Below are 26,681 nucleotides of genomic sequence, written 5' to 3' on the forward strand. Positions count from 1 at the left end.
CTGTGGAATTTTCAGTTTGGCACGGCAATTTAAAACAAAATCAGAATGTGAAGATTAAAAAGGGAAAAAATTATAACCATCAGTGTACATGCTCTGTCAGAAAACTTAACGCTTAAAGCAAGTTTTGAATTATGCGCCCTTTGCATTTGTACATGGTAGCTTTTCTAAGAACTGAGGTGAAGAGAGGAATTACCCCAGGAGCAGCAAGAAATGTAACTATATTTTACTAATCTTACTGTGGATTTTTTTTGAAGTCTATTTGGTAGTAACCTCAGAAATATAATTAATATTTGTACAGTACACTGAAAATGTATGTCTCAATATGAGTTACTAATGGAAGGTTATTTAAATAATGGAACCTTATGTACACTTTCAGTTTTCTTTAATTTATATCCTTTTTTCTCTCCCTAGAACTGTAGCTACTAATGTTTTCATAAGCCAAAACTGTGATGCTACAGTCTTTCATAGAAGAATATCTATTTAAAGCATGCGTGATTTTTATAGTCCTTCTTTCTAATGTTAATTTTTTCTGATTTAGTTGTTGCAGTTAATTGCAAAATCTCAGCTAACCTCACTGAGTGGTGCAGCACAGAAGAACTACTTCAATATTTTGGACAAAATTGTACGAAAGGGTATGTTCGTGGTTCATTAGCATTGACTGAGTTACTTTTTCTGACCTTTCAGTTAGTTTCATTATTTTTATATGTACTGCTTTATGTCACAAAACAAAGGTAATGGCATATTTAATTAGTGGAAATCTAATATACTTTTTAACCAGTTTCTTAACATTGAAGAATATCATTCAAAACAAATGTATAAAGTGAAATCAGAGATTATCCTTCACAGTCAGAAGTTCATGGTTTCTCTTTTACTATTCTGTACTCTTTGTCAAATCTAAAATTTCTTAGTTCTGAACAAAATTATTCCTGTTTTTATTAACATGAATACCTGTGTATGTCTTTTTTTAAAAATTCCTTTACATGATGAACTAAAACATTTTAGTCCAAATTTGCCAAGTTACCCAACAGAGGTATGCAAGAAACTGCAATTATTCCCGGTGTGTATAATGAGAAAACTGGGCTCTTGCATATTAATGTTGGAAAATGTTGGGTTTTTTTAAAGGTGACCATTGTATTTGGAAGACATTTAATACTATCTACTGAAAATAGGAAATCCACTTGAAAAACTAAGATGCAGCATTAATTTTATTAACGCATGGCACAAAGTGTTGCACTGATGCCTTGATAGCAGTATTGTCTTAAGCATCAATCCTGCATCTGTGGGACCTGCCAGGGCAAATTCCATTGTGGGATCAGGACATTTAGTTTGGAAGTGAAACCACTGCTCAGCTGCAGTTTGAGTTAGTTCAGATAGGGAAATGTCAATAACTTGGGTTAATGGTAACAAATCAAAAGAGTACCTCTTATTTTTCTTTTCCAGTTTTGGAAGACCAACACAATCCACGCTTAATCAAAGATCTTCTTCAGGATCTGAGTTCTACTCTCTGTATACTGATTAGGGGAGTAGGGAAATCTGTGTTGGTGGGGAACATCAATATTTGGATTTGCCGGTTAGAAACTATCCTTACATGGCAACAACAGCTAAAAAATCTTCAGATGAACAAGGTATATTAAATTTGTTAAATCAGAAATATGAGGTAAAGAGGGAGAAGGTGCTTTGAATACTGGCTTTTAATCTGTGTACAAGCAAAGTTTTAAATATGTCTAAAGCCACTTTTACTTGACTTCATTAGTTATTCAGCACAAATGATGACATAAAGATATAAAATTAAAGTTAATTTTTTTCACACTCACTAAGTATTTTAATATCCTTTTTTTGTGAAAAGCACAACAGTAATTTTAGCAACATGCATTAACTGACTCCTGACGGATGTTCACAGACTTGATTTTCTGATAGCCCAACCATAAGTTTCAAAACGGATAGCTCGCTGTCGACCTTAATCTGACTATTTAGAGATAATTATTCACTGGTCAGAGACATACGATAACTGTACCTTACTAAGGAGAGACAGACCTGAAATCCAAGATTAGAGAGGGACCAAAAAAACATGACTAAAGCATTGAAGTAGCGATTCCAAAGCTTTGCAATCCAACAGGGTTTTTTTCTATGAAACTAGGTAACTTATGGACTTCTGGAAGCTTTAAAAGTTTGGACCTGGGTCACAGCTTTTTTTTTTTAGCATACTGTAGGGGGTGACAGAGGGTTAGGAGAGGAAGCGAAGGGAGGTACTGAGACTTGGTGAGGGGAGTAGGAGGAAGGGCAGTCAGCTGCAGGCTAGGAAGGAGAGTCCCAGGTGTTTCTCTCTGCTTCCGGGCTCTTGCCTCCGCCAGTCCGCTCCTCCCTCAGGTGTGTGCAAGCTTACTTAGGGGTGGAGTACTAGCCCCCCATCTCACCCAGTTCCACTACCCACCCCAATGCTGTGTCCATCACTTTAAGCATTTACAATGGCAATTTTTGAAAATAAGATGTCTGAAGTTTCTAAGGGTCTATGTGATAATCATGGGGGATACACATTTATTTAAAAAATCTTTTTTTTTAACTTAAATCACATTGTTTTGGTTTAAATGGGATTTAAATTGAATACATTTTTCTTTTTAAAAATAAACCTGTTTAAAACTAAATTTGAAAGAGACTACATATGTTAAGATCTACATTTATTATAATCTCTTTAAATCATTTAAATAAATAATATTTAACAGCACACATTTGCTAGTGAAGTTTTAAAGAAAGTAACCACCAAACTGGTAGAAGTCACTGGCTAAGCACCTAGAACAGGGATCAGCAATCTTTGGTATGCGGCCTATCAGGGAAATCCGCTGGCGGGCCAGGACGGTTTGTGTACCTGCAATGTCCGCAGGTTCGGCTGATTGCAGCTCCCACTGGCCACGGTTCGCTGTTCCAGGCCAATGGGGGCTGCAGGAAGCAGCAGCCAACACATCCCTCTGTCTTGTTACTTTATCATTCTGCCCTGAATAAATCACAACAAATTTTGAAATAGAAGATAGATCACAAAAAAAAAAAAAAAAAGGAAATTCAGCCTTGAAGATATTTGTCACGTGGCCAACAAACTAAAACACCATCCTTGCTTGACGGATAACAGGTGCTTGACTTGTTGTTTCCTTTATTTTATGTCAGTAACTTCCACTGAGTGATTTTTCTTTAGTTATGTATTACAAATGCAAGATTGGAGTTATTATGTTCACAGGTGCCTGAGCATGATGATCTCTCAAAAACTATACACAAGATGTCACTACAGAAAGTATATTCTATAAGCAAGACTAATGAGTGTAATGAACTAAATTGTGGCATTAAGCTAGAGCTGTCTATTGGACCCAGCTACCCTAGGGGGTGCAGCTGTTGTAATAAGATTGCATATGTTCCCTTTGCATCTGGTCAGGCCCACTAGGTGGGGTCACTGTCATCCCTTGCACAAAACACTGACAGCAGTGCTAGCTCTATATAGTCCCTAACCATGTCTCTTGTTGTGCCCAGCCCCCTTTCATTAGGTTCAAGTAGAGGAAAGGGAGAGGTACTTTTTACATCTCCCATGCCCCTGCTGCAAGGAAGAGAACCTCTCTAATCCCCACCCTAGGTGCTGCTGCACAGAGACCCCATAGAAGAGGACTCTGGTCAGGTATACATACTCCCTTGGGTCACCCACTCTATATTTGCTCTCCTATCAGTGTGGCAGAATCACTATTTCATCTGTTGGGAGGCTCTGCAGAGGTGGGATTTGTCCTACTCTCTTCCCTCTGACTTTTACATTCCATAGCTATGTATTGCACATCTGTTGAGTAATTGACATAAACTTCAGTGCTTAATTTTAACAGTGGTTTCTCTGACTCTTTAACTAAAGTTTTTAGAGTGTGCATTTTTCTGAAAGTTGGTGTTGTATGCAACTTTTAACTAATTTTCAGACTGCATATTTTGGTTTTTTTATTTTTATTTTTATTTTTTTGCTTTTAATTTCCAAAGCTTTTTCATCCAAAGCATAACTTTACGTTCTAAGAATTTTCATTCACTTAACACCAGAAAAACTAAGAGCTGCAAAACCACTTTATTCAACTTCTGTTCCTTGAGATATTTAATTTTCAATAACAAACTTGCAGAATAATCTAACAAACGTTGAAAACCAAATGATCAAAATATCAAACTGGCAAAAAAAACCAAAACAGGTCCATATTTTTTCAGGGAAACACACGTACATACATATAATTATAAAATATATAAAATTTTAAAAAGTGAAATAAAAATAACTGAGGTAGCTATATTGGTTTAAACCTAAAATTGAAAACCCTTCTTATGTTATACTAACAACTCCATGCAGTTAAAAGTTAACTCTTTTTTTTCAGCAAGTCAACAATGGTCTCACGCTCAGCGATCTTCCTCTGCATATGCTGAATAACATTTTATACAGGTTCTCAGATGGCTGGGACATTATTACCCTAGGTCAAGTGACCCCAACACTGTACATGCTCAGCGAAGACAGGCAGTTATGGAAAAAACTTTGCCAGTACCATTTTGCAGAAAAACAGGTAACGAGAGAGAGTTGTGTGTGTGTGTGTTAAATCTGATACTGATGATCTCAGTATGAATTCCTGAGTGACTTTGCCCTTGCTTTCACATTGAACCATAGCAATGTGGGTAACGGGAAAGTGATGTTTTTTTAGAGGCGGTGTCTACCCTCAGTTCCCATTGATTTCTGTGAGAAATGTGCTCTGTACATCAACCCAAGAGACTCTATCCGGATGTTTCCCGTGCAGTGGAGGGGAGGGCAGTGGAGGCAATGTCTACACTAAGCTTTTTTTCCTCCATATTTCCCATAATTCCTGCCAACTGTGGCAGATTGGACTTTTAAAGCTTTAGTATATGCATTTTAGATTCCAAGGTAGTAGGTGTTTCAAGCAAAGATTTTTCATAAATTATACAAGTCTGAACAGTCAGTCATGATCTTCTAGATTATATTTCTCTACCTAGACTATTATGAGCAGATTTTCTTGCATACAAGTAACTTTTACCACGCATTTATTAGTCTCAGAGTTTACCTGATAACATTGATGTTCATGACCATCTGGACTTCAACCTACCCATTCTTTAAACTCCCACTAGCGGGGTGTGTGTGTATATGTGTACACATACACCATTGCCCTTTAACACACAAGGCTAAGAGTCTGAGCTGCTTTCCAAACAACTGTCAAAGAAAATCCAGTACTGGTTGGAAGTGAGTCAGAATAGCCTCTTCCTGTTACATTGTATGAACTCTAAGGCCTTAGACTAAACTTAGAAAAATTGACCCTCCTTCCACTCCTAATAGTCAAAGAGGAGAATAGTGTAGAACAGGGATCGGTAACCTTTGGCACCGGGCCCCTCAGGGAAATCTGCTGACAGGCTGGGATGATTTGTTTACTTCCCGTGTACACAGGTTCAGCCGATCGCAGATCCCACTGACCACGGTTTGCTGTTCTGGGCTAATGGGAGCTGCAGGAAGCAGCGGCCAGCACATCCCTTGGCCCACACCGCTTCCCGCAGCCCCCATTGGCCTGGAACAGCGAACCGCGGCTAGTGGGAGCTGCGATTGACTGTATACCACTGAGCTCAAAATGGATCTTAACTAATAAATAAATGGTGATTGTTTCACAAGAGAGGGATGGAAGGAGTCTCAAACTGACATGGCACCTTGGCAAAAGATGCAAAGGCAGGGGAACAGAAGTAGTACTCCAAAGGAGAGCTCAGGAGGGGTAAATGTAGGCCATGGGAGCAGGCATAGGAAGAAGTAGGCAGGGTGGGGTTGAGCATTTTGAATTTGATGTACAAAGACAGGGAATTTTGAGGACGGGAAGAGGAGAAGGATTTTGAACAACGATCACAATGGCTGGAGAGGAATCTGTTATCTTAAGATTATATAAGAAATAAAAATCACTCCAGCACATCAGTGTAGCATGTCAGATACAGGATCTCTAAATACTCGTGTAAAAATACTTCTGTAAAAAAAAGTCTCTCTGAACTCTAACATGTAGTTTCCAAGCAGCTTTTAAGTGGACTAATAACCTAACTGAATCTGTAGGGGTTTTGGGCAGCTATTTAACTGTAATTTGCCTCATGTTAAAAATGTGTCACTTTACAAGCAGCAGTAAGACCTTAACCTTCACCAGTAGCAACCACATTGATCTGAAGGATTCTTGCACTGTTGCTTGGAAAAATTAGGCAGTACATCTATCCATGTGCTTCAATGTCCCATGCTTCCAAAAAAGATATACAAAGCATGTGCAAGTAAGACTAACATGCATTTATTTAAAATTAAAAGAAAAGAATTATTTAAGTTTCTAATAATTGTGTAAAAGGCCTTAATTGTGAAAAATATGTAGCCTAAGACTACATTTATAAAGTCTAAAGCCTTGGTTGCTTTGCCTGTACTTTACAGGGGAGTATTTTACAGCTACAGTCCTTACAATAAGCCACTAGTTGTAATACATGATCATCTTTCATCAGTTTATAAGTGAAGAAAATATTCAGTGCAATTTTTTTCTATATAACTCTTAAAATAGTACTCATATGCAACAAGAGAATTATTAACTTGGCTCTTTCAAGTCAATGGAGTTGCCCCAATGATGAGTATGGCCCAGCATAGCTTAACAAATCTGTAGTTTCTGTTTTGTATTGATCTACCTAACTTAGTTGGCTTGGGAAGGCCTCAAATATTTAGAGGGGTACAGGCTAGAATATGGTATAAATCACCTTTATATGGATGGGTCTCTAAAACTGTGCTTCAGAGTTTCAAGTTGACACTCCATGAAGTTGTGTATATGAGTCAGAATATTAGTCTGAGAGAGCCCCATTTATAAAATAATTTATCTTGAACTATTCTTTTATACTTCAGCCTTTGATTGGCTTGATTACTTTCTGCTAACAATTTAAATTAAAATATTAATTTTATGTTCAGTTCTGTAGGCATTTGATCCTGTCGGAAAAAGGTCACATTGACTGGAAGCTGATGTACTTTGCACTTCAGAAATGTTATCCAATAAAGGAACAATATGGGGACACATTACATTTTTGTCGACATTGTAGTATTCTGTTTTGGAAGGTAAGAACTGGAAATGTATAATTTAATATTAGAAAATACTTTGAGAGTTAGCTACTGAAAAAAATATCGTTGACTGGGGAAATGTTAGTGTTGTATAATTGTGTGCCATCTCAGGTGAAAAGTAATTGGGCCGTAAATCAAACTAAGTAAAGTGGTCACACCTACATAGGTTGGTGTGTTGTTCCAAAAGAGGTTTCCAGCCAAAATGAGAAATCAAAAGTTCAATTCTGTGCTATTTATAGTTTTAAAATCTGTACCAGAAATTGATACTCTGTGTTTTTAGAAAGAAAGATGATTAGAGTGTTACTCCCTACCTTCTAGCGGCCTTTTTGTTACACAGCTGTAATGCACTAATGCGCAGGGATGTGGGGGAAGCAGGCAGAGGACTAGCTTCAACATTATGGCAGCCAATAAAAAGGATCAATAGAAAAAACATTTTACCACAGTATTTCCACAGCAGTGATGTAATATTTTACATGATTTAGTAACCAGCTGTGTCTTGTGAAAAGCATTGAAGAACTTGTTAGAAATGATCTTTCTAAACATACATTTTGCGTTTCCCTTATCTTGCTGTTTGGTAGTAAGTATATTTGGCCTTGAAGGAGGATCTTGGGTAATCTGTTTCTTAACTCTCACCTGAAGTCATAATAATCCCATTTTGGTTTAACATTTGATGGCTGGAAAAGTGGATTAGATGCCTCTTTCTGACTAACTTCAATTTGCAGCCCAAAGACTACAGTAGATTATGATTTTAAATGGAAAATAAGAAGCAAGAGTTGCTTGGAAACCTTGAAAAATCTTCTCCTGAGAAATCATTTTGCTTTTATACATTATATTTTGTTGTTTTTCCATTATTCTGAAATTCTAAAGACATTTACATGAAAGCAAGACTGTGTAAGATTTATTTTCTGCTCTTTCCTCCCTCTCCTCCCAAAGAAGATAATTCTTCCTGTGTGACTATGGGTCCTCTGCATGACTTTGTAATTTGTCCAGTGAGGAGTAATAGCATCTATGCCAATAGCAATGTATGAATCATGTCATTCTGACTGAATGTGAATATCCTTGTTATCTTGTCTGTACCTGCAGACCTTAATAATTACATCAGCAGTACAAAAACATGCAGTCAGTATAGGCGTCTGCTTTAAAAAAGTCTGGACAAACTATTGATGTATAGTTCTTTCACTTCTGATAAAGGTTTGCTAGGGAATAAAAGTTGTCCATTGCAGTAGAGACTGACCTTTAACTTGCTACCTAGTCAGTAGGAGACAGTTTTCCCTTGATAAAATGTCGATGGTTACATGACTATGCAGTTATGAGAGAGTTGGGTTTTTCAATTCTTGTGTATACTAGTTCTCTTTCTAATTTCTAAAGGCTTTTGTTGCTGGGGTATTCCTGTGTAAGGGGATAACTGGATACTGTTTGACATTTTGCCTCCGTTCAGATGTTTGCTACTGTTGTGCTTCACAGTGTAGTGCATTTAATGCTGGGAAAGTCCAAATTCGTGGTATTCCTAAGAGTCTGGAGCCACATCAAGAAATTTGAAGCAGTGGATGAAAACCTTGAATCCAAGGGGAGCAAGAGCAGGAGGCAGAGCACTGAGCAACCATTGTGGCTGAGCACAGAGGTTAAGGTGTTCTGAACCAGTAGTAGCTTTTTTATTTGATGGGTTTTGGACTTGGGTGCAGAGGATTACAATAGTCAAGCTTCGAGGTGATGAACATGCCAATCATGGGTAGGATCCCCTGGGGGACTAACATGAAGGGGAAAGGAGTCCAGGAGAGCTGGCTGTATTTCAAGGAATCCCTTTTGAGGTTACAGGGACAAACCATCCCGATGAGTCGAAAGAATAGTAAATATGGCAGGCGACCAGCTTGGCTTAACGGTGAAATCCTAGCGCATCTTAAGCATAAAAAAGAAGCTTACAAGAAGTGGAAGGTTGGACATATGACCAGGGAAGAGTATAAAAATATTGCTCGGGCATGTAGGAATGAAATCAGGAGGGCCAAATCGCACCTGGAGCTGCAGCTAGCAAGAGATGTCAAGAGTAACAAGAAGGGTTTCTTTAGGTATGTTGGCAACAAGAAGAAAGCCAAGGAAAGTGTGGGCCCCTTACTGAATGAGGGAGGCAACCTAGTGACAGAGGATGTGGAAAAAGCTAATGTGCTCAATGCTTTCTTTGCCTCTGTCTTCACTAACAAGGACAGCTCCCAGACTGCTGCGCTGGGCATCACAACATGGGGAGTAGATGGCCAGCCCTCTGTGGAGAAAAAGGTGGTTAGGGACTATTTAGAAAAGCTGGACATGCACAAGTCCATGGGGCCGGACGAGTTGCATCCGAGAGTGCTAAAGGAATTGGCGGCTGTGATTGCGAGCCATTGGCCATTATCTTTGAAAACTTGTGGCGAACGGGGGAAGTCCCAGATGACTGGAAAAAGGCTAATGTAGTGCCAATCTTTAAAAAAGGGAAGAAGGAGGATCCTGGGAACTACAGGCCAGTCAGCCTCACCTCAGTCCCTGGAAAAATCATGGAGCAGGTCCTCAAGGAATCAATCCTGAAGCACTTACATGAGAGGAAAGTGATCAGGAACAGTCAGCATGGATTCACCAAGGGAAGGTCATGCCTGACTAATCTAATCGCCTTCTATGATGAGATTACTGGTTCTGTGGATGAAGGGAAAGCAGTGGATGTATTGTTTCTTGACTTTAGCAAAGCTTTTGACACGGTCTCCCACAGTATTCTTGTCAGCAAGTTAAAGAAGTATGGGCTGGATGAATGCATTATAAGGTGGGTAGAAAGTTGGCTAGATTGTCGGGCTCAACGGGTAGTGATCAATGGCTCCATGTCTAATTGGCAGCCGGTGTCAAGTGGAGTGCCCCAGGGGTCGGTCCTGGGACCGGTTTTGTTCAATATCTCCATAAATGATCTGGAGGGTGGTGTGGATTGCACTCTCAGCAAATTTGCGGATGATACTAAACTGGGAGGAGTGGTAGATACGCTGGAGGGCAGGGATACGATACAGAGGGACCTAGACAAATTGGAGGATTGGGCCAAAAGAAATCTGATGAGGTTCAATAAGGATAAGTGCAGGGTCCTGCACTTAGGACGGAAGAACCCAATGCACAGCTACAGACTAGGGACCGAATGGCTAGGCAGCAATTCTGCGGAAAAGGACCTAGGGGTGACAGTGGACGAGAAGCTGGATATGAGTCAGCAGTGTGCCCTTGCTGCCAAGAAGGCCAATGGCATTTTGGGATGTATAAGTAGGGGCATAGCGAGCAGATTGAGGGACGTGATCGTCCCCCTCTATTTGACATTGGTGAGGCCTCATCTGGAGTACTGTGTCCAGTTTTGGGCCCCACACTTCAAGAAGGATGTGGATAAATTGGAGAGAGTCCAGTGAAGGGCAACAAAAATGATTAGGGGTCTGGAACACATGACTTATGAGGAGAGGCTGAGGGAACTGGGATTGTTTAGTCTGCAGAAGAGAAGAATGAGGGGGGATTTGATAGCTGCTTTCAACTACCTGAGAGGTGGTTCCAGAGAGGATGGTTCTAGACTATTCTCAGTGGTAGAAGAGGACAGGACAAGGAGTAATGGTCTCAAGTTGCAGTGGGGGAGGTTTAGGTTGGATATTAGGAAAAACTTTTTCACTAGGAGGGTGATGAAACACTGGAATGCATTACCTAGGGAGGTGGTAGAACCTCCTTCCTTTGAAGTTTTTAAGGTCAGGCTTGACTAAGCCCTGGCTGGGATGATTTAATTGGGGATTGGTCCTGCTTTGAGCAGGGGGTTGGACTAGATGACCTCCTGAGGTCCCTTCCAACCCTGATACTCTGTGATTCTATGATTGGACACCGTGGCTAAATCTGAATAGGTTTCCCACCAGCTATGAATGAAGAAGGATGTTTTTGCAGCAGTGGCAGTTTTGGCCTCCACAGGCCCAGTGGCCACTGAGGCTATGAACTACAACTATCTGAAAGCAAATGCCCTCAAAGGAAGATGGTGATATAAAAATAGTGAATTTTTTGGAGTGTTTCTGTCATTCCACCAGCATCATTTCAGTATTTTCAGGATTCCGCTTCAGCCAGCTGCATTTCCTCCAGTTGCTGATGTCAGCTGAGCTCTTGGGACACTGGGAAAATGTGCTGTTTGTCTCTGATATGAAGGTGCTGTAAAGTTGAGTGTCTTCTGTGTATTGTGCACCTTTTTAATAACTCCTCCAACCAAGCTAATACTTTTTTCTTGTAGGAAGTGTAGTATGACTGTTAGTGACTCAGAATCTCTGGTTTAAATCATCCAAAAGATGGTAGCTGTAGCAGAACACACACACACAAACCTTCAAAACTTTGTTGTGCGTTATTGGTTCAGCACTAAACCTGAGAGAAGAGGGCAACTTACTGAATTACCAGGGAGCATGGATCAGCATTCATGTCACACTCCCGGTCAGAATCAGAGGGGTAGCTGTGTTAGTCTGGATCTGTAAAAGTGGCAAAGAGTCCTGTGGCACCTTATAGACTAACAGACGTATTGGAGCATAAGCTTTCGTGGGTGAATACTCATTTCGTCGGATGCATATAGTGGAAATTTCCAGAGGCAGCTATAAATATGCAAGCAAGAATCAGGCTAGGGATAACGAGGGAGGATGAGGCCAGCTTCTAGCAGTTGAGGTGAAGAGAAGGAGGGAGGAAGGAGAAACTGCTTTTGCAGTTGGTTAGCCATTCACAGTCTCTGTTTAATCCTGAGCTGATGATGTCAAATTTGCAAATGAACTGAAGCTCAGCAGTTTCTCTTTGAAGTCTGGTCCTGAAGGTTTTTTGCTGCAGGATGGCTACCTTTAAATCTGCTACTGTGTGTCCAGGGAGGTTGAAGTGTTCTCCTACAGGTTTTTGTATATTGCCATTCCTAATATCTGATTTGTGTCCATTTATCCTTTTACGTAGGGACTGTCCAGTTTGGTCGATGTACATAGCAGAGGGGCATTGCTGGCACATGATGGCATAGATTACATTGGTGGACATGCAGGTGAATGAATCAGTGATGGTGTGGCTGATCTGGCTAGGTCCTGTGATGGTGTCGCTGGTGTAGATACGTGGACAAAGTTGGCATCGAGGTTTGTTGCATGGATTGGTTCCTGAGTTAGAGTTACTATGGTGCGGTGTGTAGTTGCTGGTGAGAATATGCTTCAGGTTGGCGGGTTGTCTGTGGGCCAGGACTGGCCTGCCTCCCAAGGCCTGTGAAACTGAGGGATCGTTGTCCAGGATGGGTTGTAGATCACTGATGATGCGTTGGAGAGGTTTTAGATGAGGACTGTACGTGATGGCCAGGGGAGTTCTGTTGGTTTCTTTCTTGGGCTTGTCTTGCAGCAGGAGGCTACTGGGTACACATCTGGCTCTGTTGATCTGTTTCCTTATTTCCTCATATGGGTATCGTAGTTTTGAGAATGCTTAGTGAAGATCTTGTAAGTGTTGGTCTCTGTCTGAGGGGTTGGAGCAAATGCGGTTGTACCTCAGCACCTGGCTGTAGACAATGGATCGTGTGGTGTGTCCAGGATGGAAGCTGGAGGCATGAAGGTAGGCATAGCAGTCGGTGGGTTTTCGGTATAGGGTGGTGGTACGTGACAGTCACTTATTTGCACCGTGGACCTTCCGTGTAGATTGGTCCAGGCTGAGGTTGATGGTGGGGTGGAACCTATTGAAATCATGGGGGAATTCTTCCAGGGTTTCCTTCCCCTGGGTCTAGATGATGAAGATGTCAGCAATGTAGCATAGGTAGAGAAGGGGCGTGAGTGGACGAGAGCTGAGGAAGCGTTGTTCCAGGTCAGCCATAAAAGTATTGGCATATTGTGGGGCTATGCGGGTGCCCATAATGAATGCCACTGGTCTGGAGGTATATTTTGTCACCAAATTTGAAATCATTGTGTGTGAGGATAAAGTTACAGAGCTCAGCAACCAGTTGTGCTGTGGCATCATAAGGGATACTGTTCTTGGCAGCTTGTATTCCATCTGTGTGTGGTATGTTTGTGTAGAGAGCTTTTACATCCATGGTGGCTAGGATGGTGTTTTCTGGAAGATCACCAATGCATTGTAAAAAGAAAAGGAGTACTTAGAGACTAACTACAAATGCATTGTCGTTTTCTCAGGAAATCAGTGGTGTCACGGAGATAGCTGGGAGTGCTGGTGGCGTAGGGTTTGAGTAGACAGTCCACATATCCGGACAGTCCTTCAGTGAGAGTGCCAATGTCTGAGATGACGGGGTGTCCAGGATTTCCGGGTTTGTGGATCTTGGGTAGTAGATAGAATAACCCTGGTTGGGGATCTAAGGGTATGTTGATTTGTTCCTGTGTTAGTGTAGGGAGTGTCCTGAGTAGATGGTGTGGTTTCTTAGTGTATTCCTCCATGGGATCTGAGGAAAGCGGCCTGTAGAATTTGGTATTGGAGAGTTGTCTGGCAGCCTCCTTTTGGTAGTCAGACCTGTTCATGATGACAATAGCACCTCCTTTATCAGCCTCTGATTATAATGTCAGGGTTGTTTCTGAGGCTGTGGATGGCATTGCGTTCTGCACGACTTAAGTTATGAGGCAAGCGATGTTGTTTTTTCCACAACTTCTGCCTGTGCACGTCAGCAGAAGCATCCTATGTATAGGTCCAGACTGTCATTTCGACCCTCAGGAGGAGTCCATGTGGAGTTCTTTTTGTGCTGTTGATGGGAGGGTATCTGTATATCAGTGTGCTGTTCAGTGTTACCTTGAAAGTATTCTTTGAGTCGGAGATGGCGAAAGTAGGCTTCCAGATCACCGCAGAACTATATCATGTTTGTGGGGGTGGCGGGGCAGAAAGAGAGTCCCGAGATAGGACAGACTTTTCTTCTGGGCTGAGTGTGTAGCTGGGTAGATTGACGATATTGCTGGGTGAGTTGGGGTACCACTGTTGTGGCCCCATCTGGCAGGTAGGATTTTAGACAGCTTACAGTCCTTTTTCCTTTGTAGAGAGGTGAAGCATGTAATGTAGATCTCCTGTCTTATTTTAGTAAAGTCCGTTCGTATGGAAGGTTGGAGAGCTCTTTTTTGACGTTTTCCTGTTTGCTGTATAGGATGCTGATCAGGTGCTTCCTCAGTTTCTTTGATAGTGTGTGGCATAATCTCTCACTGTGATCTGTGCAATATGTAGATAGCAATGGATTTTTCACCTTCAGTCCATTTGGTATGACCAGGTGGACCCGGTCAGTATGCAGCCCAAGCAGGGGAAGCTAATGATCCAACCAGAGGACCAAATTCGGTGGTGCCTCAGGTGACACGTGACCAAGATTCATGTTGCACATACACTAAGAAGACTGAATTACCATTCCAGTACTCAGAACAAATTTGTTAAAATAAATTTGTTAGTCTCTAAGATGCCACAGTTCCTCCTTTTCTCATTCCAGTACTGTGACCATGCCTGATCCTGCTGACTTGAGGGATCTAGTAGAAGTGGTATGGCTGCAGAGTTAATAAACACATTTCTCCAAATGCAAATTTAGTAATCTTTGTGACACCATAATCACCTCCATAGCAACTGATCATGATATCAGATAGGATTATGATTTCTGGTGTAGAATAAGCATGGATGTCTTTTGGGATTAGTGATAAGATATGGAGGTTTATCTCCTCTACAGCATTGGAATGTGAACCACATCAATACCATCTGACAAATGTTTGATAGTGCTGAAATAATTAGTGGTGTTACTTCATATTAAATGGATGATTTCTACACTATAAGTGGCACCCTTGTTGGCAGAGATGCCTGCCAAAGGCTTGATCAGCATGGAGCCTGAATTGCCTTCTTGCTCAGACCCTTTCACAAGCTTTTTAAGCAAAAAAAGAGAAATCAACCAAGGGAAATGAAACTTTTGGTCTTGTCATCTCTGATGAGACTTTGTGCTCTTTGGAAACAGCTATCTTAACTGGAAAAAGAGGTATACCAGTTTAAATATATTAATGGTAGTAACCCAAGTTGTGACAAACTCTCTGTTAGGGATCAGTGTGGTACATGGTTTTAACTTGGTGTCAATAAATTGCATACAGTACAGTGGTTGGCTAATATCATTATAGTATCTGTAATTAACACCTATTTTTTCCAAACTGAAAATTGATCCTTTACAATGCTTTTGGACACGTTTTCTAAATGTTTGATTTATTCTGGAACTTTAAAATTTCCATGTGTTTTATTTTTTTAAAGGAAAAATGCTAGCTAGTTACTTTAAATTTTGTGGGGGCAGAGGGGAACTGATAAGAGTTTGTTAAATTATGTATTATCAGTACATACTATGAAGAAAATAAAGGAAGATGTTTTCTTAATTGGATACCAATAATTCAAAATCTGGTCATTTTTTTAAAAGTTCAAAGTAATTTTGGACCCTTTGCTCTTTTTTGTTTTTGTTTTACAGTTGTTTTCCTATCGTAAAACAAAAAAGTTGTTTTATCTCCTGTTATGTGAAAAACTCACACAAAAAGGAGAATAGCTGACTATACATGGAAACAGTGACACACACACACACAGACAGTAAAGAAAATTCTCACTTTTCAGTTTTTCAGTCATTCAGTTCTAGTAATCATAGCTGTTATTTGTAACAATAGTTTTAAAAAACCTTCAGACAGCAATGTATAGGGTTTTTTTATTGATAGCATTCCTTTAAAACAAATGATCGTAGAAAACTTAAATACAGAAGTGAAATCATTACTAACTACTTCATAGGAGGTGTGGTAATATATAAAAGAACATCTTGTACTCTTTAATATTAAAAGAGGAAATGAATATAGCGCACACTCAACACCTCAAATGACACTTTGAGAAGTGATTTTTCAAAAAAAGACTGATCATTTTTAATATAGACTAACTATGTAATTACTCAGTGGAGTAAAAGTGCTGGCATCTAGTACTATTAAGTGATGCATCTTTGTGAGCGCTTTTTGTTTATATCATAACTCTTCCATACTATTATGTGGTGTCACCAATGTGGGTAAATTTCTTCCATTGCTAACTGGATAATACATTTCAGCAGGTCTAGAGCTGGACATGACTGATGGAATATTTGTCCTTCTTTAATGGTAATTTTTTCAACGGTAAACAGATCATTGAAGCACTATGCAGTGACTAAAAGCTATTTCAAGCAGATGATGCGCTCTAACACCTGTTCTTACTCCTCTGAGTTTTCGCAGTAGTTTGTTATGTGGGCTTTGTTTGCCAATGGATTAAAATAATCTAGTGCAGAATATTCCTATGGCAAATAATAATCAAAATCATATACTAAGCTTCTTATTCCAAATGACTGCCAGTCCAATAAATCTTAATGTTTCCTCTCTTTTACTTTATTGCACTCCTTCCTGCTTCTTCCTTCATGATCCCAAAGGACTACCACCTTGCTTTGTTATTCAAGGTATTTCATATGTGTTTCATCCCTGCTTTTATCGATGCTGATTCTGTAATGTTGAAGTGAACAAGATGTTCAATTGTAATTGATGTTTCGGTTTGTCATGATGGGCTAAGAACAAGCTATTTCTGCAGCTGTTGACACTATTTAGATACTGTAATCTTCCAAGCTCAGCTTTGCACTTTTTGCTGTTGTTGCTATTTTTATTGCAGTGTTCCTCACTGTACTGTTTCAACTCAAGGCACTAAATTCAGCCTCTGATGTAAGCAGGTGCAGCTGTCACTGAACTCAGAAATTTATGCCCTCTTACACGAAGGATGAATTTTGCACAAAGTAGGCATTAATGGCTGTTTCCACATTCTAATGGATTTAGTTCAGCACTGAAATCTGAGAACAGTAAAGGCAACATCACAGAATTCTGTCTCTGCAGTATGAAACAAAGGTACTGGAATTGCTTTTACCCCACTGAATAATTTAATGACACTTTAACCTGTTTTACTCGAAGACCTTCTACAAATAGTAGTTTTTTAAAAAAGACCTCTTGTGATTGGAGGAAAAGGAAATGATGACATTGCTTTCTGAATGAGACATTTACAGAAAAGAATTACACATTAGAGCACTGGAGGCCTATGGTTGTCATGGGAACTTCATAATTTGCAATGAAGCTGAAATTTTGAGAAGAAAACAATAATATTTATCATTCGGTGCTCCTTGTAGGCAGTGCACATTTTCTTTCAACTTACATTTATTTTGATCTAGTTAAATAGATTTCTTGAAATTCAATTGGAAGTGAATCATTATGCATGAGCAAGATTTTAAATCAAAATAACTCTCAGAAGCAAGAGCATTCAGATTCACCAGCGGATATGCAATGCCTTACCTCTGATAAAAACATGCATATAGCTCTTCAAATCCATAAGGCTCTTCCATAGTAATATTGCTATCTGGGTTTAAAAAACAAAAATGGATTTTAGTTGATTGTTCTTCAGACTTCTCTTCCTGACTGAAAGGAGGAGCTTGGGAAGGTGTTTTTCATGCTGTTGTGACGAACAAAACAGACAACACCTGACAGGCTGTGGCTTAGAATTACATTTAGAAAGACTGTGGAGGGCAACAAAACTAACTCTTCTCCAGGAATCTAGCTCTGGTAGGCAGAGGTCCCAGAAGCTGGGAAATGAGTTCTGGTGGCAATGGGGAGAAGGTGGGTGCTAGCTGGCTAGTTACAGTATCTGATTTCCAGGGAGAAAGACTCCTCTGCCATTGCAGTTTGTAGAAGAGCCCTTCTCAAGAGAATAAGTGAGGTTCAGCTTTCATCCGTTCCAAGCCCTTGGCATCTTTCTGGGCTGACTGCAGCATCTCCTATCCTCCCTGTCTCTGAAGGCAGTTCAGTTAGGTACCTTATTGTGAGATGTTCACTTTTTTATCAGCTTTTCTCTCTGCTTCCCATGTCATTAAAAGAGCACCCTGCTCTCAGACTCTGTCCTTAGACAGTAAGCAAAAGAAGGGACATAAATAATCTTCATTTTAAAATCTCATTTAACACTTTTTTTCTTTAAACCTAGACTAAGGTATTTATTTTTAGAGAATGAGACTCTCCCTTTCAAAAGTTCCATGGCATCTAGACCGCCATTTAAAATGGATGCTTCATCCTTAGCTTGCACTATTGTGCCTACATATGTGTGCTTCCATCCCTAGATTTTAAGGACTTGAATTCAGAGCTCCCATTTTTAAGTTCTTGCTTTCTGTGAAATACAGTTCCGTTTTTTCCTCATTGAAATGTCAGTGGAATACTTCCATTGACAGCAGTGGTGTGTAACGTTAATGGTAGAGGCTGTATGATTTCTTTACTGTGTTTTTACCTTCTTTGAGCCTTTCTGCTCAACACACTGGATTTATGGTTATACGTAGCAAGTACACTAAAAAGCAGGTGTTTATGAGCTTTATGAACATTGTCTTTTAAGATATTTACTCACCTCACTTTCCAGACTTGTTCAGGACTTTGTGCTTACTGCAGCTATAGCATTTCCTTCTGATAATGGTTGTTACAGGTTACAAAAGGCATGTGAGCATTTAATCATAAAATTAATTCAAATCCTAAATGTTTTTCAGCAATACAAGAGCCTCGTGCTGAGGCTAGGCTCTCAATAACATTAGTTTTAAAGCAAAACCAGATGGCTCAGTGGGATAGCATTGACGGAGCCTTTCAACTTGAGGTCACAATTTAAACCCTGACCAGTCCAGTATAGATCAAAAGTCAGTGACTGAAAATGCCATATGCAAAACAAACTGGAGATCTGTCAGCCATTCCTCCAGTGTCACAACTGGCTGTATCTGTGGAGAAACTGAGAATTGGGTGCGAATTACACTCTCCTCACCCCTGCTACAAATATTCTGCCTAGAACAAGGACCACAGCAGTGCAGGAAGCTTGCTCTGCTGCTGCCCTTCTTTTGTGTGTGTGTGTGGGGGGGGGACATATGGGAAATGGGACATCAACCTTGTATCTTCCCAAATAATTAAATACAGTACAGTGGGGGGGGGGTGAGGAGGAGTGATCCAATTTCTATGATTTTTCCACTGTTATGAAAGCTTGCATTTTAAAGTGTCAAATTTAGCAAGCCTTTGCTAGGATATTTTAGACTTGTTGAATCTAATCACCGAAAATAAGTATGCATGATAAAATACTGAAGGTATGATTGGCATTTTATGCATGCTTAGTATATGTTTGAGTATTTGCAAGAGATATTAACCAAAATGCACATAACTTTAAAACACACTCTGTCTCTCATTCCTTCTGAATGCTGTTGGCATTTTATGTTGGTACAGTGAAATATAAGAAAATAGTAAAATAACCATGGCAGGGAAGGAGTTCTTTAAAACTACCCAGAAGTGTGCATGTTGGTCTCCTTACAGCTCAAAGCATGGAAATTAGGACGTGGCCCAGTTTAATTACAACTAATACATTTTGACAGTTTTTGTTTTCAGTTTCCTATCATCCTTCTTCTGAAAGTAATTTTTCAGAAGATAAAGGAAATGTTGAAATGGAAAAACTAAAAGAGCACAGCTTGTTGGCTGTGAGTTAGAAGCAGCGTGGGGATCCGCAATAAAAATAGCTGCTTTCACCTCTGTCTCCTGTTCCAGTTTATGCTGCCACACAAGGCTTTTTGTCCACAGTTTACCACTTAAGCATTAAGAGTGTTAAGTCTTTAAAACTCAAAAGTAATGCTATTGAAATGATAAATGACAAGCACTGCGTACTCCTTGAGAGGTTTCAGAGTAGCAGCTGTGTTAGTCTGTATTCGCAAAAAGAAAAGGAGTACTTGTGACACCTTAGAGACTAACGCATTTATTTGAGCAGAAGCTTTCGTGGGCTACAGCTCACTTCATCTTATGCTCAGATAAATTTGTTAGTCTCTAAGGTGCCACAAGTACTCCTTTTCTTTTTACTCCTTGAGAGTTTCTCCTAAATGGATATATGTGGCAATCCCCACGGCCTTTTAAGCCTCTTGGCAGGCACACGAAAGGGCCTTTTCCCCACTACAAATACAGCTCGCTCCAACACAAGAACTATGTTGTAACTGGTTCCTTCAAATCCATGGTATTTGTAGAGGGGAAGAGCCCTGAGTTTCCTGCCCTAGCTTCCCAACAGATCTGAGGAACAATTTGAAGTAGCCTTCAATGACTTGACCACTTCCTCCCTTGCAGAAGAGGACAGTAAGTAGCACTGAAAATCTTTAGAACTGGAGTCCATTGCAGGAGAATCTGATTCTGCAGCATTTTCCACTTGCAAAGTTCCACATTGCTCCTGCTCTTACTTCTTTAAAAATAAAATGTTACAACCCCACCCCTCCCCCCCAATAGTTAATACTAGAAGGGGAAAGTGGGAGGGGGAAACAGCTAGGAAAAAAGTAAAACAAGAAACAGATGTCTCCTGTATTTCTGTTTCTTCACGTGTAACCATGTTTGTTGTAGGGATTGTCTTGTTGAGCACACAGCTAGCACTAAAGTGAGAAAAGATGGGGAGTGGAGGGGATAATTATTTAGGGAGGAAGAATTAAAAAGAAACAGAAGAAGTGCTACTGTACAGTTCTCCAAGAATAATATTGCTCCAAAACGTATTGGTCCACCAGCCATGTCAGATAAACAATTGGGCATTCGGATTGATAAAATGTAAATGCTGCTACTTTTATTTAGCTGTCCCTACAGTTTTCTCTCCATTTCCTTTCCCCAGTCATTTTGCCTTAAGAATGTTAACCATACTGCCTGTGGGTTTATGTTACTGTTTGCATGTGTGTGTGTAAAGCCAATATTGTAATGTATGGTATCCAACCCCGAAGCTCTAATTAAAGTTCTTCTCCCATTTATTTGTGTACTCTCTCCTCTCTATAATGATCTGCCCAAAAGTGAGTTAAGGCATATCACCTAAAATACTAATCCATACCCACGCCAGCTCTGGCCATTAGTGCAACTCCCACCACCACTGCCTTAGCACTTCTCTCTTTCCCTTCCAAGCCATTCAAAGTGTCACCTCCAAAATTATACTCCTTGCTGGTTGATCAGACCATATCATTTCCCTTTCTGAATCACTTCACTGGCTTTGTCTTGGCCCTCACGTCAAGATTAAACCTCTCAACCTTGCTTTCGGAGTCCCACACAACTGTCTGCCTATAGATCTAATCACTTATTGTATTCCCCATTCTCTCTTCCAGTGCCACCAGCTTTGCAAACCCCTACTTTCCATGCTGCAACCCCCTACTTTCATGGTGGGTCATCCCTATTCCAGTGTGCAATCCCGCCCCCTTCCCACCCCCCTTTCATATCCATCGTAAAGGTCCACATTTTCCTTAAGGCCTAAAGCCAGGCAACATTAAAGAGTAAGGATCTAAGGTAACTATTTCCTCCTCACCACCCAGTGCATCTTTTCTGCTTTCAAGTTTGCTGGAGTACAGGCTGTCTCTGTCTGTTTTATACAGGTCCAAAAGCCCTTGGGACAAAGGGAGAGGGAATGTGGAGAAGCTTGTTCTATGATTTCTTGTTTGTATCACAGCAGTGCCTAGAAACCCCAATCAGGGCTTGGAGCCCCATTGTGTTGCTGTATAGGCACGGTGTACACATAACAAAAGAGATAGTCATTGTCCCAAGGAGCTTCCAATCTAAGTAACTATATGTTCTTGGCAATTTTTTCTTGGGAAGGGCCTTGTAGGCTTTGAACCAGAGTTCCAGAAGGCCAGTGACTTAAAAAACTGGTCTAGTCAGTTGTCCAGCTACTTAATTTGTCTTTTTAAAATGTAAAACTGAGGTGTGAATTCTTGCAGTTCTTTTCTTTTAAAATCAATACTCAGCAGCTTTTTGTTTTTGTGAGTATTTTTTTAAAGGAGAAAATAACTTTTTTCCCTCCTCTTAATTTTGCTAGGATACAGGGCATCCCTGCACAGCCAATGATCCAGACACCTGTTTCATGCCAGTTTCTCCACAGCACTTCATTGATCTCTTCAAATTTTAAGAGGTGCAATGGCCTTGTTTTCGTTCTTATTTTTGGTCATCTTTGTGAAGAATCATGCAGTATGTATTATGCTTTGTGTGCAGTATCTTTTTAAATGTACTTCATAGTAAAAAGGGATGTCTAGGAGGGAGGGGGGAAATTGGAGAGGTGTATTCCAAATGCTGTTGTGTGCAGAAATGAACTGAAGAGGAATAAATATCTCCAATGAAGACACATTCTGTAGGCATGTCTACAAAAGGCTCTTTTGAATCCAAGAAAGAGTACATTTTTAGTCCTGCCTTTAAGTCCATTTTGTACTGATTTAACATTTCATTAAGCCTGTTGAGACTTGGGGGAGAGAGTTGTTGGAAGGGCTATTCTTGGAGTGACCAAAAGCAATTTGTCTTAATCCTTCACTCTTTTTATGCCACCATTTTCCAAGTACTTACATACACTTTGCACATTTATAAATATTCATCTGATACCTTTTTGGACTCCTTCATAAATATCAAGTCAGTTACCAAGTTGGCATTAATCATTGTGAGTTTGTGTGTGAATAAAATATAGAGTTGTGATTATCTGTTGTTGAACCTGTTATGAAGGAAACCAACCTCTGTACATACATTATGCAAAATATTTATTTTCTTAAAAGGTATTTTATTAACTACATCAAACCTGTTTAAAGACATCCTAAATAGTATGGGAGGCTGTTCAGTGGCTGCTGAAGAATGATGGATTTTTCCAATGGTAGCCGCTGTCTTTTATTTTTATTTAATTTTTATTTTACATTTGGTGTTAAACTATTGCAGAAGGACTTTTAGACATCCTCAAGAAAGGACACATTACTGAGCAGAAAATTAATACAGCATGTTGCTAGGCCTCTGGTACAGTGGTGGTATTATATTGTTCTAGTAACTGAGGCTCTGAGCTGGAAATTCTTTGCACTAAAAGGTCGCTTGTTGATCTGGAGCACCTCCTGCTGACTAACCCCATAGAGATGTGAATTCTGCAGGAAGCTACCTTCTTATGCCTTGTAAATTACAGAGGAGGGGAGGGGCGCTGTCCAGAGACAGGAAGAAATAACAATGTTATTCACAAAGTTTTTTGGAGAGATCATTTACCAACTGTGTAATGTAAAGACAAAACATATTATATATCACACTGCTTGTTTTGAATCTAGTTTTGTACACAATGTAATAAATCATGTTTTACCTATTATTCTCTAGCAATTTCTTTTGCATTTAGAAATGAGTCTGTTTGAATTTATAGCACTGGCTTCTGTGTCCATCACCAATACAGGTTAGCATTTGTTAACCGAACAAGAAAAATGTAGATATCTACTGTTCTCCTATCATTTTTAATTTATATTAACAGAGCCAGACCTTTAGCACGGGTGGGAAAGAGAATATTTAAGTGCTTGAAAAGAAAAGTTAGCTCTTTACAGTAAGGGAACTGTTCTTCCCTGGGTTTCATACTGCTGCCATGTCCTTATCGATGCCCATGTGAAAGGTAACAAACCTTTTTGCCCTAAAGCTGAAATAAATAAAAATCAGATGTTGAGCTCATAAGACTCCCTCCTCGATGCAGTTGGTTTTGGGGTTGTGTTGGTGTTTGTTTTGAGTCTAACATTTAACTTGGGATGCTTGGGAGGACGGTAAGGAAGCAGGGTTTACTGTTCGTGCAGAATGCAGCTGCCACCTCCTCTACAGGACAGACCACCCTCCACACACAACCTCCGGGCTCCAATTACGCCACTGCACTAGTGTGCTTCTGTTGCCAGTTCTAGTAACCCTCTCTCCATGCACACGCTGTCAAGCCAGTTGTGTTCTCTGAGACAGTGCAGTTTAGTAAGACCAGGGTAAAGCATATAAGAAGCAGAGCTTAAGGGCTTAAATGTTGGGCCCATTAAAATCAATGGGAGTTTTGCCATTGACTTCATAGGCTACAGGATTTTTCACAAAATCATCTCATTAAGGGATTTGACTATGAATCAGGTCCCCAAGAAAGTCAGATCCTCTGACCACTTTTAGGACATAAGACAAGGGTCTCCTTTTTCAGAAAGCTTTCACACCATAGCTGGCATGATTTAACTAAAGCAGCCCTTCGTGTAACAAAAGAAGGGACAAGAGGAGGGGACGGTCGTAGAGGGATGCGCTAAACCAATCTGCATTAAGGTAGAGACTACAGCGTTGGGAGATACAGCAAAACCCTAAGAGCTATTATATGGTCCAGGTATTCAAGCTGATTCATTCACTTTACTCGTTCTGCAGTACTTTATTCTCTGCCCCTTCTAATATTGGTGAATTTTTAGCCCTTGATCCTTGAAGCTCCTTTGTTCAAATACTTTTGACTTATTCTAAGGTAAGGGAGATTTTTTTTCTAGAGTTGGTCACCCTAACTTTAGATGGCTTGGGTTTGTTTTTTTTGGGGGGGGGGCTCAATTCACATTTCAAAGGCAAAAGTAGAGACCCTGTCATTCGATTAGAGCATTAGCACAAATTATAACAAACGTGTGCTCTGGCCTCTGGCGCATTGCATAGTAAATATTTATTTATTAAATGTTTCACCATACTTGACATGCTACAGTACTGCACAGATTATCTAACCTCACACTAGCTGCCTGCTTACTTTGCACAGCGCTTTCAGCTGAGGTGCCCAATGCGTTACAAAAGTTGAGTAAATCTCACCCTTATAGGTTACAACATCACTAGTGCCTGTACACATGTCCATGCATGTGATCATGCCAGAAGCCCCCTACTTTCCACCGCTAAACCCTGGAAACATGTAGCTGAATGTAAGTACAGGGTAAGTTAGCATGCTTGAGGGGGTGTATGTAAGGACCCATCTTGGATTGTGGCATGGCCCTATACATGTGCCAGGGGGCTGGGTGGGTAGAGGCAATGGGCATGTACCTGGTTCTGCATTTCCATAGTCCTCCAATACCCACAGGGCACTGAAATCTTTTCTGTCTGTCCTTTACCCTATCTATAAAGATCCCTGTCTGTTGCCCCATTTTCACCAGTAGTAGCAAGCTGTGCTGACCACACCAGAGCAGTTCTCCACTGCACTTTTTTTTTTTTTTAACCAGTACACATGAACATGGAGCCTGTTCTGAGAGCAGCCACCTGGCCCACTGACCACACCCAGGCCCCATCAGTGTGTGGCTGGGGTACAGCATCCTCTACAACTTTCCCCGGAGCAACAGGAACATACACTTGTACCTGGAGATTTCATGCAGGCTGCTGCAGGTGGGCATACAGTGGACTCTGGCCCAATGATGGGAACATATCAAGCACATGAGGCTCTTATACAGGACAGTAAAGACTCCAAAAGTCACTCCGGGAAGGCTCCTTGTTCATACCCCTTCTATGATGAGCTGGACCAGGTGCCATCCAGGGCTGCCAGGGCAGTGCCTAAAGTTGCTCACACACACACACACACCCCAACACTGCCAGCCTCATTGCTGGGATGCCAATGGAGGCCAGGGTGAGGTGACAACAGGGACCATGAAGGAAGTTGTGGAAGACTTGCAGGACATGGAGCCCGTGCCTCTGCCCCCTCTACCCAAAGAAGCTGGTTGACAAAATCCACACACACCCTGCCCCCGCCAAACCTGAACCACAGCAAGACCCAAGGCTGGTGAGTTAGAATGGACTGCCCCACCCTCCCTGCCAATATCCCCTCTTACTCTGGTGCTATAGTCCTGATTTTAAGCCCAGCTCCCTACTCCACTTCCATCTTTACAGGTTCCCTGAGCAAAACACAGCTATAAATCAATCATTTTATTGATTGCCAGTTAGCCATTATGCATTTTGCAGAAGCAATAAAGCCGATCAACAAACAATCTTTGTTCATTTCTCACCCAACATGCAGGCACTGATGGTTCTGGTGCTGTGTGGATCAGAGGGAGTGGGTTTAGAAAGATTCCCAGTTGGGGATGGTTCATTATAGAAAACTTATGGTTGTTTATCTAAAGTTAGCAACAGCTCTCTTTTGTCCCTTGGAAGATTATACAGTTTCAGTTCTCTCAGCCAACCCCAAATATACTGTCCCCTTACATCAGAAACCACAGAGAATGGAGGTGAAGTTGAGGTGGCAGATGCAGGTTAAACGCAGGAAAGCGAAGGGAAAACTTTTTGGTTGTCTGAGGAAAAGTTAGTCACAGCGATCCTTTCTCACTTGGAAGACAACAGAATTTTTACCATTCCTGAGTATGTCATTGCCCCACCCTGAGACATGCTACAGGAAATGGGGCTCAGGGCAGGACCCTGCCTGGCAGCTGCATAAACCCAAGAGGATGTCCCTTTGCAGAGGAGAGGCAAGAGTGATCTGGTGCTGACCTGAAACATCAGGGTACAAAAATAAAGTTGTACTGTGTCTTTTTCTTTCTCTGTTTAATTCATCATTGTTAGGCAGGCACAGGGCAAGGTTTTGTGGTGATGCCAGGGTGGAGGAGGGTGTGTGTGCGCATTGTTCATGGTTCATATTTCCCTTTCCATCAAAGCTCCGTATGCTAGCTGAGAATATAGTCAAGTTCCAGTTGACTTGCCTCCCAGTTCCGGAAGTATATACAACAAACTTTTGTTGTAGCAGAAACTCCAGCTGCATTCTGAGCTTCAATGGAAGTGCAAATCATTTTGGTCCATTGTTATAGGTGACCAAACCCCTCCATTCAGTAATAGGTAGAGGG

The 26,681-nt window shown here is 40.7% G+C and overlaps 1 protein-coding gene across 2 annotated transcripts in view; it reads left to right on the forward strand.

The window, feature by feature from the left end:
- FBXO25 (F-box protein 25) overlaps positions 1–23,209 on the forward strand; it is a 63,292-nt gene extending 40,083 nt beyond the window's left edge. The window contains exons 6-11 of one of the 2 annotated variants that reach the window (XM_084623452.1): positions 539–632; positions 1,441–1,625; positions 4,374–4,556; positions 6,962–7,105; positions 16,491–16,517; positions 21,923–23,209. In XM_084623452.1, the coding sequence (XP_084479578.1) occupies positions 539–632; positions 1,441–1,625; positions 4,374–4,556; positions 6,962–7,105; positions 16,491–16,517; positions 21,923–22,012 (723 nt within the window). In that variant the 3' untranslated portion in view covers positions 22,013–23,209. The remainder of the gene's footprint in view (positions 1–538; positions 633–1,440; positions 1,626–4,373; positions 4,557–6,961; positions 7,106–16,490; positions 16,518–21,922) is intronic. The other variant, XM_084623453.1, reaches the window with a different exon arrangement.
- The last annotated feature ends 3,472 nt before the right edge of the window (positions 23,210–26,681 follow it).

This window comes from Lepidochelys olivacea (assembly GCF_965140295.1).
Source record: "Lepidochelys olivacea isolate rLepOli2 genome assembly, chromosome: 3".
Taxonomy (NCBI): domain Eukaryota; kingdom Metazoa; phylum Chordata; order Testudines; family Cheloniidae; genus Lepidochelys; species Lepidochelys olivacea.